The sequence below is a fragment of the Leptonychotes weddellii genome, chromosome 5 (assembly GCF_054177405.1).
Source record: "Leptonychotes weddellii isolate Sample4059 chromosome 5, ASM5417740v2, whole genome shotgun sequence".
NCBI lineage: Eukaryota > Metazoa > Chordata > Mammalia > Carnivora > Phocidae > Leptonychotes > Leptonychotes weddellii.
The window spans coordinates 93714208-93728135 of record NC_138373.1 but is presented as its reverse complement, the minus strand read 5'-3'; the positions used below and the strand labels follow the sequence as shown (position 1 = coordinate 93728135).

The following is a 13928-nucleotide window of genomic DNA, read 5'->3' as shown; positions in this document are numbered from 1 at the left end:
GTCAAATATAATTTCCTGCTGAAGCTTTTCCTGTAACTATCCCATTCTCCTCTGACTACTCTTTATTTCATGTTTCCTTTGTACATAATATTCCATTGAGCACATACTTAATTTTCTTCTGGCTCTTTGTTTTTTTTTTCTCTCTCCCATAGCTACCTTTCTCAAGGTCTTTGTTTTTGTTTTTAAAGTCCTTGCTTTACACACTGTTTGACATTTAGTAGGGACTTGTTGACTCAATGAGGTTTTCTGATGGTCTTGGGTTATAGACATCCACCATGTACAGCCACTAGCAACAACAGGAATTTGATGACCACTTTAGACAATAGGGGGATGTGTCATGTCATGACTTAACGTACCCCTTTTCCTTACTCTCTCAGTTTTTTGGAGTAGAAGTTTTCCTATTTTGGGGAGAGAATCTAAACAAGAAAGCCCAGAGTTTCTAAAAGTATTAATTACAGTGATGTAGAGGATTGGACTTTTCTTTAGATCCAGAATTTGGCTACTTTCTTTTTTTTGGTCTGCCTGTGCGTACTATTTCAATGCAGTTCTCTGAACATCTGGCTGGTACTTAACAGAGAAAGTGGCATATGATGCTTCTCCCTATGAACAGAGAGTATTTTTTTCAGTGTGCTGTATCCTTAGTTGAATCATGGGGATGAAAAAGTATGAGACATGGAAGTTGAAGTCAGAGGAAGTCAGTGTCCCATCATTCTTCGCCCCCCCTCCCCACTTTCTTTCCCTAATTAGCCAGTGTTGAACTGTACTTGAGGGAAATAAACCTTTGTTTTCCTAAGTGGCTTTGCAAGCCAGAGATTGAGTAGGTTAGTCTAGGAATCATAGCACCAAACATTAATACATATCTTATGGTGTTCCTGAGTGAGAATAAACTTGAGTCAGGTGGACCACACAGAGGTGAAGGCCATAGGATACATAGCTAATTATACAGATTAAGATAGGATTTCTGAGTAATTTTTAAAAGTGATTCATCATTAACGGATTAAAATTCATTTTAATCCATTAAATGCAGGGAGCCTGCATTTCCCTCTCCCTCTGCTGATCCCCCTGCTTGTACTCTCTCTTTCTGTCAATTAAATAAATAAAATCTTAAAAAAAAAAAGATGAACATAGGGGAAGGGAAGGAAAAAGGTACCAGGTACACACTGCCGTCCTTTATTGTTCTTAAGCTTTTTACAGAATTAATCTCTTTAATGGAATTACCGAGGTGTGTTTCTTTCATGAATGTCTTGGAGAAATACATTTCTTCCCATAAATTATAACTGTAATTAAAGATCCATTTCAGGAAGGGGAATTTCTTTTTGTGGACTTATGTTACTTACTATTTATGCCATGCCTGATTTCTTAGGAAAACAATTCAGCAAGGCCACAAATGGTCTACAAGTTCCTATGATGTGGCAGAAACTCTCTTCTAGAACAAAGGATAGAGGGTTAAAGTGGGGTAGATCCTTCCTTAATGTCTGTCTACTAACTGGAATGAACTAGGGGAGGACCAAAAAAGGGCCAGAAACCCTGGTGGCTCATTTGTGGTGGCAATGTGATAGCTGTCCTAATTTTTAAGAAATGGAAGGGAAGATATTAGTAGGATATAACTAACAGTAAGATGTCAAATTGAACACTAGTAAGTAGCATCCAATATAATGATCATCCAAAACACTGACAAATGAGAAAAAAAAAAGAGTAAGGGATCTGAACAGGGGACAGATTTATTGGTGTCGTATAAGAAGAACAAAGGTGTTAACAAGGTGCCAAGTAGGCTAATTACAGATAGCTGTAAGTAAAAGAGCTACACAAAGTGGGAATCAGGTCAGATTATTGAGTAAACTGGAGAACTACCACAGTCTTGTGGGGATGAGATCAGAGTAACTCAAGCAAAAAAAGAAGAGACCATTTACAAAGACATTTAGGTAATGGAAAAATTTGTAACATTTTTGAAACTGTGGGTTAGGGACAACAGTGTATTCTAACAGAATGAGGTTAACAATGGCCAAATGCACAAAGGAAGACGTTTGTGTGTTATTTCCTTTCTGTTTATGGGGAAAAATAAAAATATCTTGACCAATTAGGAAAGAAAGGTTTATTTCTTGTGTTGCCTTTAATAAAACAGGGACAGAGGGATAGGAGAAGTGAGGGTATAAGAGAAAGAGTCTGGAAGATACTAAAAACTACATGTGTTTAAAAATTCAGGTTTGGATGGAACTAGAGAGTATTATGCTAAGTGAAATAAGTCAGAGAAAGACAAATACCATATGATTTCACTCATATGTGGAATTTAAGAAACAAAACAGATGAACATAGAGGAGGTGCACCTGGGTGGCTCAGTCAGTTAAGTGTCTGCCTTTGGCTCAGGTCATGATCCCAGGGTCCTAGCACTGAGCCCCACATCGGGCTCTCTGCTCAGCGTGGAGCCTGCATTTCCCTCTCCCTCTGCTGCTCCCCCTGCTTGTACTCTCTCTCTCTGTCAATTAAATAAAACAATCTAAAAAAAAAAAAAGATGAACATAGGGGAAGGGAAGGAAAAATAAAATAAGATAAAAACAGAGGAAGGCAAACCATAAGAGACTCTTAACTACAGGGAACAAACTGAGGGTTGTTGGAGGGGCAGTGGGTGGGGGGATGAATTAAATGGGTAATGAGCATTGGCGGGGGCACTTGTGATGAGTACTGGGTGTTATATGTGAGTGATGACTCACGAAATTCTACCCCTGAAACTAATACTGCACTGTATGTTAACTAACTTGAATTTAAATAAAGTATTGAAAGAAAAAAATAGAAATATAGGTTTGATTGCCAGCATGTTTGGACTTAGGTTAATGAGTGATGTTAGTGCTACTCTTATAATTTAGGAAAAAGAAAAAACCCTGGTGACTGCACAAGTCCTAGGAGGGTATAAATTATAAAGGCATGTGTTATTTACTTAAATCAGCATCCCTTCAGTAACTACAAATCATTTGTTAGTTATTTGTGAACATTCTTGTCACTAGCATTTAATCAAATTTAATTCAGAGTAAGGACAATGTCTGTCATAATGATTTATTTCCCCTTTTTAAAAGAACCTGTTACTCTGGAACTTTGTTCTCTTCCTTTCTGAATGAAATTTCTTTATTGGCTATATGGAGATAGTAAAAATGATGGTAATACTGAAAGGGATAAAAATTCCCATTTTGGTTGCTGTTGTACTCTGTTTTAGTATGAATAGAGGGATAATGAGGCTTGGTTATTGCTATGAAAAGGTTAACTTTAGGATTATGACTTTTCATTGCAAATGGAGGTGTAACATTTTTCAGCTTGATGGTCTTTGCATGGCAATATATGTTTGTATATTTATATGTATATGTATACTTACATATCTAGGTAGTGTTCACTGTTATACTTCTATTCCTCACAAAATAGTTCTACATTTAGTTGTTCTAAAGACTCAGGTCATCCAAAGGGTGTTTTGAAAAATGTGGCAATAAGAATATATCATGCATACCATGTTGGAAGGCTCCAGTGGAGTTAAGATGATAAAGGTGCCTTATGAAGGAACTGACTTGGAGAATTTTCAAGTGGTGCTGTAGCAACAATAACAATATTATTATACCTACATAGACTTTCATTGCCACATATTATCTCATTTGTTTAACATTCTGTGATGTGGATATTACAGTCATAATATTACCATTTTATAGGTAAGGAAACTGAGGCTAAGAGGGTGACTTGCCAAACTCCGTAGTTAGTATGTGTTAAGACCTGGTAAAAGTCTGAGATTTTATCCTCTTTACAAATTAACAAGCTCAACTGTTACTGTTTCATGTAGTGGCAGAAGCCACAAGTTTCTTGAGTTAGAGACAAAGCACTGTAAGCTTCATGATGATTTGAACTGCTTCCCAGTTCCCCTCTTCCCCCAACCCATGGAGGCAAAGCAGGTAGGCCTATTAATTATATGGGTGCTGTGCAAGCAGTGGGGCATTGAGAAACACAAAACTTGGGGATTCACTGATTTTATAGTAAACAGAAGCAAGCTAGCTCTTTGTCAGGTAGAAGACATTATCCCTAAAGTTTGCTTGCAGGAAATGCAACTTTGAGAAATGATCCTTAAAAAGAGCAGTCAGGGTCTTGCATTCTTGGCATATCCAGCAGAAATGTGCAGGGATGCTCAAGTCTCAAGGTAGATTGCCTCCTCCAACAGTATGTGGCAGAATTAAATTTTAAAAACTCAATTTTTTTGAGTTTGATGACTAAAACTCTAGCTGAAGAAGTAGCAGCTATAAGTCCCCCACTCTCACCCCCATATATTTATCTTTTTATTTTTTGGTCCTATCCAGGACATCTTGAAACTAGTGCTCTTGGCTTATTTGATATACTCATTTACTAAAACTAGTTATTGTTACTATGAAGGCAGGTAACAGAAAACAGGGCCCAATTTAGGAAAGTTACTGGTCTCAGTCTCTGAATCTCCCCTAATCTTCACTAGCTACTGCCACTGCAAGGAGCTGTGGTTATGTTTTTATAAATGAAATTCCTTGTTCCTATAGCAGTTACATTTGCTATAAAACTGAAGGGAATGATAGGAACCATAAAAAAATAAGGGGAAAAAATAAGGAACAAGTGGTGTAACTAATGGTGGGTATAGGAAAAAAATGTTGTTTATTTATAATTCTTTTAAGTCAGGATTTTACTTTCTTAAAGGAATAATTAAAATATAATTTGAAATTAGAAAGGACCTTAGGAATATTAAATTCAGGCTCCCCATCCTATAGATTAGAAAATATAATTAGAAAAATTAGAGACAAAGGATGGTTGAATAATTGTTCAAAATCAGGTTTCTAGTAACAGAATAAAGTGATGGAGCAAAGTTAGATTATTGTGATAATCACATGCCCAGTATTGGAATGCCCCCCCCTTAACTAGAGCAGTTTATAGGATTGAGTCAGTAAATGTTGAATTACTTTGTTTTATGATTGAATAGGATCTATTCTCTGTTCTCAAAGAATTCATTTGTAGTAGAGCAATAAGAATTCATTTGATAGCTACCATTCTAAAACCATGTACAAATTGGATAAATTAATTCAAGCTTGGGGTGGTCAGGGAAAGCTTTATAAAGGTAGGTCTTGAAAAATTACAAAGAGGTTTCCATGCAGAGAGATGGAGGCTTGGCATTCCAAGCAGAGGGAGAACTGTGTGCATTGGCATGGTGAATGAAAGTATATAAGGTGATCAAGAAATGATCAGTGGTTTGGTGTAGCTGGATGTTACTAGATTTGAAGATGGAATGTCAGGTAGAATACAGATTAGGAAAATGTTAGATACCATGTTAAATAATTAGGACATTTTGTGGGGGGAAACACTGACATTTTAAGGCTAGTTGGCATATGAAGCATAAAAGAAAAAGATTGGTTCAGAAATCAGAATCAGTTAAAAAAAGTGATGTCACAAAAGCCAACTGCAGATAAAGAATTGAGAAATATGGTATATGAAGGCTAGCAGAATATGCCTCCCCCAAATATGCCATTTTGACATAAGGATTATTTTGAGTGGAAGGGAATTTTTTAAAAAGCAGATACAAGGAAAGATCTCTGCCTCTTCCTATTTGTCTAAAAGCAGGACATAAATTTGTAAAGGTGTTTTCCCTCCCCTCTGGACCAAGAAGGACAGAAGTTAGTCACTAGAATGGAAATGGAGGAACCTATATAACAAACTTTACTAACTAGCACTTATCTTCCATTAATTTCTCCTTATGTTTACCTTCCCACTGTTTGCTGTTCTAGAAATTCAGTTCTTTTTCCTTTTGTTAATATGCTATATAAGTCCAAGTTCTAATCACCCTTTGAGTTATTCATCATTGAGTATTCCCATATGTATGCATGATATACATGGGAATAAACTTCTGTTTGTTTTTCCTTTGTTAGTCTGTCTTGTCAGTCTAATTTACAGGGCCACAGCCAGTAGAACCTAAGAAGATATAGGGAAAAAGTTTTTCCTCCCCTACTAAGTTGTAAATAGGGTCAAATGCTGAAGAGAGGTCAGGTAGGATGAAGACTAAAAAGGGTCCACTTTATTTGGAAATGAAAAGTGCTTCTTTGGTGCCTCTTTCTGAGTGGTTTCAGTAGAGTGTGAGAGCAGAAGCTAAGTAACTATATGTTAAGGGAAAGATTTAGATGTAAGAAAATGGAGACAACATTTGTTCATGTATTTTTATCTTAAAACTGAATAATGAACAGCTTGAATCATATTCTGTTTCAAGCCTTCAATCTATACAAGCTAGATACAACAAATTACTTTTCTTTTTTTTTTTTTTTGGTATGGCTCTTCGTGGGTTCAGACCCACCCATTGGTCAATGGTCCACGAAGGATAAAAAGTCTGTATCTCATGCTAAGAAAAAAAGCACACTCTCTAGGAAAACTGTCACTCTTTTCCATAACAGACTCACCCAGCCTACATTCATTTTCAATGTAACATTTTTTTTAAAAAAAACCTAAATAGAGATCATCTCTGTTAGCAAATTAATATTTTAGGTAGAACTCACATGATTCTTGGCCTTTATCATATAAATATCATTTCTATGAAATATTGGAATATCTTATCCTAAATATTTATGACGTAAGTTTTATGCATAAATGTTTTTCTTTAAGAAGCAGTTTCAAGTATATCTATTTACATGATTACACATTTTGAAAAACCTACAAGGCCTTGTTATTATTTCTTAGTGTTAATGTTAACCAAAATGTTAACACTGATTCTTTCTTAGTGTTGGGATTAGATGAATATGTTTAATGTTCTTATTTTTACATAAAAATACTAAGAAAGAAGATATTTAAAAATATTTAGAGTCATAAATGTCAGATTCTATTTTTTATTTTTATTATTTTTTTTAGATTCTATTTTTAGTTATTTCCCAGAAGGGCTGATATATTTTGTCTGTATATAATTTCAAATTATAGTTTTGAAATTGAGGTTTGTACTGGGTAAATTTCAGATTCTTCACATTATTAAAGCAGTGGAATTGGCTTGGGTTAGAACTTCATGCGTGAATTCTTGGGTATAAATTTAGGGAATTATAGAGTTTAAAATACTAATTTTTGAAGGGGAATTATAAAGGTGAATGAATATATCTCTAGCCTTTGAAATATAGTCAATCTCCAATTATCTGCACGTACAGGAGACCATCTTCTTCTAGGTGGGAATTTCTCAAACCTGTTGGGAAACTACCATTGCCTGGATCCAGTTGAAAAGAGTTCCGCCCACCTTGCTGGTTTTTAAAGCCACACTCTCTCCCTGCCCGTGCAAATGGGTGGAATTGCACATCATTCATGCTTCAAACACAACCCTCCTTGCCATTAGCAAGGATAATAATCAGATGAATAGAGGTTGGGAGATTAAGTTCTGAATGACATCGGCATTCTAAAATTGGCTGTCATATCTGCAATTCAAATAGCATCTACTTTTTCTTTGTTATGTTAAAATGAAATTAGAAATATCTTAATAGCCAAAGAAGTTAGCCTATGGTTATAATAATTTCCTTAGAATTAATGAGACACTGATTTCAGACAGTAGTCCAGTGCTCATTTTCATTTAGACAGTTTGAGTTTATTTTTATCCGTTTTATTACATGGGATTTGTTAAGCTTCACAGTGCAGCTCTAAAGAACGGAGAGAGCAGAATCCTGGGGGCATGAGGTAGAGAGAGAAAAGCCTGGGTTCAGATATGACTTTATGTTGGAATGCAAAGAGTTAGCTAGAGCTTTCTGAAGAAGTGAAATCTAAACAGAGACTGAAAACATGAGATGTTCAGGCTGGAAAAGGAATTAGGAATTGAGAGGTTGGGGAAGAGTGTCCAGGGTAAGAGGGCAGTATATTTGAAGGTATAGAGGCTGGAGAGAGCATGGCTTGTTAGTGAAACTGGTTAAAAATAAGCCATCACTACCGCCACCATCAGCAACCAAAATTCTTTATTTCAGAGATGAAGCATGGCCAGAGGAGAGCCTGCAGAGGGGTTTAGGGATGTACTGAAGGATTTTAAGCAAGGTAGTTACCTGATCAGTTTCATATTTTACAAATATCACTGATATTGCAGTGTATGGAACAGATTGGTGGGGGCAAGAATTGACACAGGCAGGCTAGTGAGGAGACTTGGAATAATCCAAGTAACATAATGGTGGTGTTGATGGGGAAGGAAAGAAATTGGTGGGCTCTTGAGCTATTTCAGAGATAATAATAGCTCTTGGAGGTCGATTAAGTAGATGGAATAGGGAAGAGGGAATAATTGAGGTTTACTCTCCTGTTTCTAGCTTGGCAGCAGTCAGGATGGTGATTCTCCCAAGGAGGATGGTGATTTTGTTATGGTTTCCACCCATGATTGGATGAAGTGAGATAGGAAAAAAGGAGTTTGGAAGGAAGAGAATATTAATTTTGAGAAAGACCACTCACTCATCAAGAAAACGTGGAACCAGACAGCCAAAGCTACTACTACCATTAGCTCTTTCTATGGTCCATGGCTGTGGCTTCTTGTAAGAAACCCTTTGTTTTATTTGTTAGGATATTGTTTTATTTTTATAACAGTATATAAATATTATTTTCCTTTCCCCCTTTTAAAAATATAGTATCCTGCAGTCAAATAGTGTTAGATCTAAAAGGACCTTGGAAATTGTAGTTTCTATCCACAGGTGAGGAAATTGGAGCTCTGAGAGAAGATGCATGATAACTGTGGAGTGACGGAAGTAGTTAAACCCAGGTCTCCTGATGGCCACTCTATTGCTCTTTCCACAGTACCTAGCCAGCTCCACATTGATTATTGTTTTCCATTAAAACAAATAAGTGAAATTGAAGACTTGATAAAAGAAAGATATTATTATCACAGAGGAAAGAAAAAATTGCATAAATATATTGTTAACACAGTTTTTTGGTAGTATAGAATTCCATTTTAGATAACCAGGGTTGCAGAAATTGAGTCCCTTCTCAGTATTATCTTTCCTATCCTTCCATTGGCCTTCTATCCTGGTGAACCTGAAAGGGTTAAAATCAGGCAATCTGGTCTTAGGTTTGGCTTTATCTCTAATAAATTGATGAACTCATTCCACTTCTATTGACCCCATTAAAAAAATTCAGATCTCAAAAAATAATAATTTGGGACTAGATTCTTTTAAAATCTTTTTTTTGGTCTGTCTTTATCATTTTATGTTTTCTGTCACTGGTTGTCTTTACTTTCTTCCTTAAACTGCTTCTCCTTCTTCATGGCAGATAGGAACCTCTTATTTATTTGTTTGTTTGTTTATTATTATTTTTAAAGATTTTATTTATTTGAGAGAGAGAGAGAGAGACAGAGAGAGCACAAGCAGGGGGAGAAGCAGACGCTCCACTGAGCAGGGAGCCCGACATGGAGCTCCATCCCAGGACCTGGAGATCGTGACCTGAGCCGAAGGCAGACGCTTAACCAACTGAGCCACCCAGGTGCCCCAAAATAGGAACCTTTTAAAATACCTAGGTACAGTAAGTCAGTGAGGTGTATGTCCAGGATAGTCCTTTTTTTTTCTTGAAGATTTTATTTATTTATTTGAGAGAGAGGGAGCGCACATGTGCATGCACAAGTGCAAGCCGGGGAGGGAGGAGGGGCAGAGGGAAAGAATCTCAAGCAGACTCCCCGCCAAATGTGGAGCCCTACAGGGCCACAGGACTTGGCTCAAAGTGGGACTAGATGCAGGGCTTGATCTAAAGACACCAAGATCATGACCTGAGCCGAAATCAAGAGTCAGATGCTTAACCAACTGAGCCACCCAGGCACCCCAGGATACTCTTTTTATAGATTAAATAGAATAGGACCAGATTTTGGTTTGTTCTGTTAGCAACATATCACCATATTTACTTTCCTTCTTTAAAAAGAGGACTTGAAATCAGGAAGAGAAGCAGAAGAGGAAAGTACGAGAATCTGGAGTAGATGGGGGTTGAGTGTAGGGTGGGTATAATGCTGTGGTTTTCCAAGTAGAGAGAGGACACCCTAGGAGGTATGCATGTTGATTCACTGGGTTTTGGAGAGAAAATATTGGAACTTCTCTTTGTTTTTATTTTTAATTTCTTTCTTTACAAAATTCTGCTTTTGTGTATGTCATAATACATGACACATCAATAGAGTGCATATCATTTATAATGAATATAATGAATATATATATATATATATATTCCCAAATATATATATATAGTGAGAGTGTGTTTCAAGATGTTAAGCTGACAGAAGGATATGGTTAAATAAGTTTGGAAACCACTGGTGAAGAATTTGCAAAAAAGGCAAATCAGGGGCATCAAGATAAATATTATGTTCTTAATTTCTCCCTTTTGGCTATTGTCATCCCTGGAAATAAAGAGAAGACTTAAAACAAAAATAACAACAAACAGAATTTTGGTGGCAGAATTTATTTTAACTGAGTCTTTAACTTGTTACAGTTGTGGAAAAGCATTCACCCACAAAATTATTTAATTTTAAGATTAATTTTATTCTTATTCATGATTTTTTGAGATTGTCAAGTAACTCATACTGCAATTGACCCAGTATAATTTAATTTATTTGAACTTTTCAACTGAAGAGGCAGTAGTAGATTACATTAGTGTTTTTAAAAGATTTGGCTAGGAATTTTTAAGTTTTGTGTCTTTCAGTTTTTTTCCATTCATTTTATTTTATTTTTTCCAATTATTTCTCACAGAATAAGACCACAGCTTGCCAAAGAGAAGATTGAAGGATGCCATATTTGTACATCTGTCACACCAGGAGAACCTCAGGTCTTCCTAGGGAAAGATAAAGCTTTTACTTTTGATTATGTGTTTGACATTGAATCTCAGCAAGAGCAGATCTACACTCAATGTATAGAAAAACTAATTGAAGGTTGTTTTGAAGGATACAATGCTACTGTTTTTGCCTATGGACAAGTAAGTACCAAATTATTTTCATAGAAGCTGTAACTTTTCAGAAGTGTCAATTCACTTGCACTTTTATTTTTGTTTCTTGAACTTACGTTATTAGTATCAAGCATGCATTTTTCTTTGTTCTCTTCTTTTATTCAGACTGGAGCTGGCAAAACATATACAATGGGAACAGGATTTGATGTTAACATCATCGAGGAAGAACAGGGTATTATTTCTCGTGCTGTTAAACACCTTTTCAAGAGTATTGAAGAAAAAAAACACACTGCAATTAAAAATGGGCTTCCTGCTCCAGATTTTAAAGTGAATGCCCAATTCTTAGAGGTAATAGTCTAATTGTGTCATTAGTTTCCTTTATATCTTATCCTTAAGACCATAACTCTTATGATTTTATACTCCCTGTTTCTAGTATAGTATTTGGCACTTAGTGCTTAATAAATAACATTTGAGTAAATTAATTTTAGGTAATAGGTCATAGTAACAATAGATAATAAGTAATAAATATTCTTATTGGTATTAAAAATTATGAAGACTTGACCGGAGTCCATAGGGTAAAACAATTAATATTGTTTATTTCAGACTCCATCTTATAATTACTGTTGTAGTGTAGACAGGCTCACAAAGATCTGGGAACTCAGCAGCTAAGAAGGAGGGAAGATGTGTGGAATAATAGGATTGAGGCTATAGCACTAATTGGGCTGCAAAAACTGGTATTGCTGCAAGGATAGGCCTATGTTTTATGCAATGTCCAAAGGTTGGGGCAGGTTTGGATTAATTTAGGGCAGTCACCAGTCTGGTGGGAGGAACATGACAGTAAGAGGACATCTGGGATTTGAGCAATATTGCAGTTAGGTGGATGGCAACATTATAATTCTGGGTGCTTGGTTCAAAGAGTGTTCTAGTCTAGTTCTAGTCTAGAGTGCCTGAGCTAATCATTTTGATCATTGATGAAATAGTTTGTTCAGCATTATATAGCACAAAATAGAAAACTTAATTCAAATTAACATCAGTTATCTTACTCCTGGTTTTAATGGAAATCCCAATTTAGTAAAAACTAAGAATAATGTAACTATGTACTTCTTACCAAAAGAAAGGTAATTAGTAGTGGAAAAAAAAAGAAACAGTGTTCTTCTGCCTTCCCTTTCACCGTCCAGATGTTGTTAGGCATTGTGACTATAAGCATATTGATAGAAAAATAGGTGTATGCATCCTCTTCTAAGGTATAATCTTCTTAGCCACTATTGATACAGAAACACTAAAATTATTGCTGACCTTGGAAAAATACTAAGTATTAATTTTTAGATACATTAAGAAAGGTTGTAGGACAATAGGAAATATTTTTAGCTGAAGTAGTAAAAATTCTTAAAATCTTCCCTAGGCTTCGGATTTGTGTGCATTTGGTATTTCTGCATTTACTTAATATTTATAAATATTTGTTTATCTCTTGCAAATGATTAATAGATCATTTTAGCTAGTTTTCAACTCATTAGTCATGATTAAGTCATTTACTGTTCTTACTCTTATAAAGAAATCTGGCATTTATTTGTATTTTAGTAATAATTGTATCATTCATTTTTATGTGTTATTTTAAAGAAATATGTTATTTGAAAATGTTTTAAGATATGTTAGAAAGATAATATGCAATATATGTTAATAGCCATGAGGCAATTTCTACTAAAATTAAGCTTATAATATTTCTTTTTGATAGCTATATAATGAAGAGGTCCTTGACTTATTTGATACCACTCGTGATATTGATGCAAAAAATAAAAAATCAAATATAAGAATTCATGAAGATTCAGCTGGAGGAATTTATACTGTGGGCGTCACAACACGTACTGTGAATACAGAATCAGAGGTGACATTTATGTTAAAGTTAAAATAGAGCATATTTGGCTTTATTTAATAATCAGCCTTACTGATAGTTTGCTTAAGATCAAGAATGAAATTTGTATCCATATATGTAATATGGAGTTAAAAATCTTGTCTTCTTTCCCCATATTTTTTTTATATCAGGATTTTATTATCTATAATGTCAAGGTTATGATAAAGTCAGTACATTTATCATAGCATGAAAAGAATCTAAGGCAATACATGTATAGTTTTCTTTCACAGCTAGAGAGAGTTAGATCATTTAAGGTGAAGGATGAGATGCCAATCCTTGTGTTCCTTTTGCTGTCACATATGTAGGACTATATCATGGTTCCTAAAGGGAAACTATTAAGGAAAGTTACAGAAAAGTATTTCAAGAGAAGATACAGAGGGCCCCAGTAATTCAAGTTGTTGCTTAGTTTGTTCCCAAGTGTTCTACTGTAACAGTTTTGGAATGGAAGCTGCAAATGTCAGCAAATGACAAACAATGGAATCTCAGTGTTTTCTCCTATTAAAAAAATAATACACTATTATACTGAGAAGTTCAGCTCAGAAAGTGCCTGTAACTAAAATAGTATGAAAATCCACATCTTTTATATCCCCTAATATGGTAGGTTTTGACCATTAGCTTAGATTTCTGATTGTATGGTGTCTTGTTTAAATATTGTTCAAGTAAAATCTTTCTTTGCCTTTTCCAGATGATGCAGTGTTTGAAGCTGGGTGCTTTATCCCGGACAACTGCTAGTACCCAGATGAATGTTCAGAGCTCTCGTTCACATGCCATTTTTACCATTCATTTGTGTCAAACCAGAATGTGTCCCCAAATAGATGCTGTGAGTTTTTAGTTCTAATTTCTTTTTCTTTCTTCTCTTCTCTTCTCTTTTCCCCTCCCTTCCTCCCTTCCTCCCTTCCTTCTTTCCTTCCTTTCCTTTCCTTTCCTTTTTCCTTTCCTTTCCTTTGTCCTTTCCTTTTTCCTTTTTCCTTTCCTTTCCTTTGTCCTTTCCTTTCCTTTGTCCTTTCCTTTCCTTTGTCCTTTCCTTTCCTTCGTCCTTCCCTTTCCTTCGTCCTTCCCTTCCCTTCGTCCTTCCCTTTCCTTCGTCCTTCCCTTCCCTTCGTCCTTCCCTTCCCTTCGTCCTTCCCTTCCCTTCGTC

At 35.6% G+C, this 13928-nt stretch overlaps 1 protein-coding gene across 13 annotated transcripts in view; it reads left to right on the top strand.

Annotated features, from left to right (window-relative positions):
- KIF21A (kinesin family member 21A) overlaps nt 1-13928 on the top strand; it is a 147088-nt gene that overhangs the window by 60514 nt on the left and 72646 nt on the right. For all 13 annotated transcript variants that reach the window (XM_081821480.1, XM_031032144.2, XM_081821483.1 and 10 more), the window contains exons 2-5: nt 10689-10911; nt 11047-11229; nt 12614-12763; nt 13476-13610. In XM_081821480.1, the coding sequence (XP_081677606.1) occupies nt 10689-10911; nt 11047-11229; nt 12614-12763; nt 13476-13610 (691 nt within the window). The remainder of the gene's footprint in view (nt 1-10688; nt 10912-11046; nt 11230-12613; nt 12764-13475; nt 13611-13928) is intronic.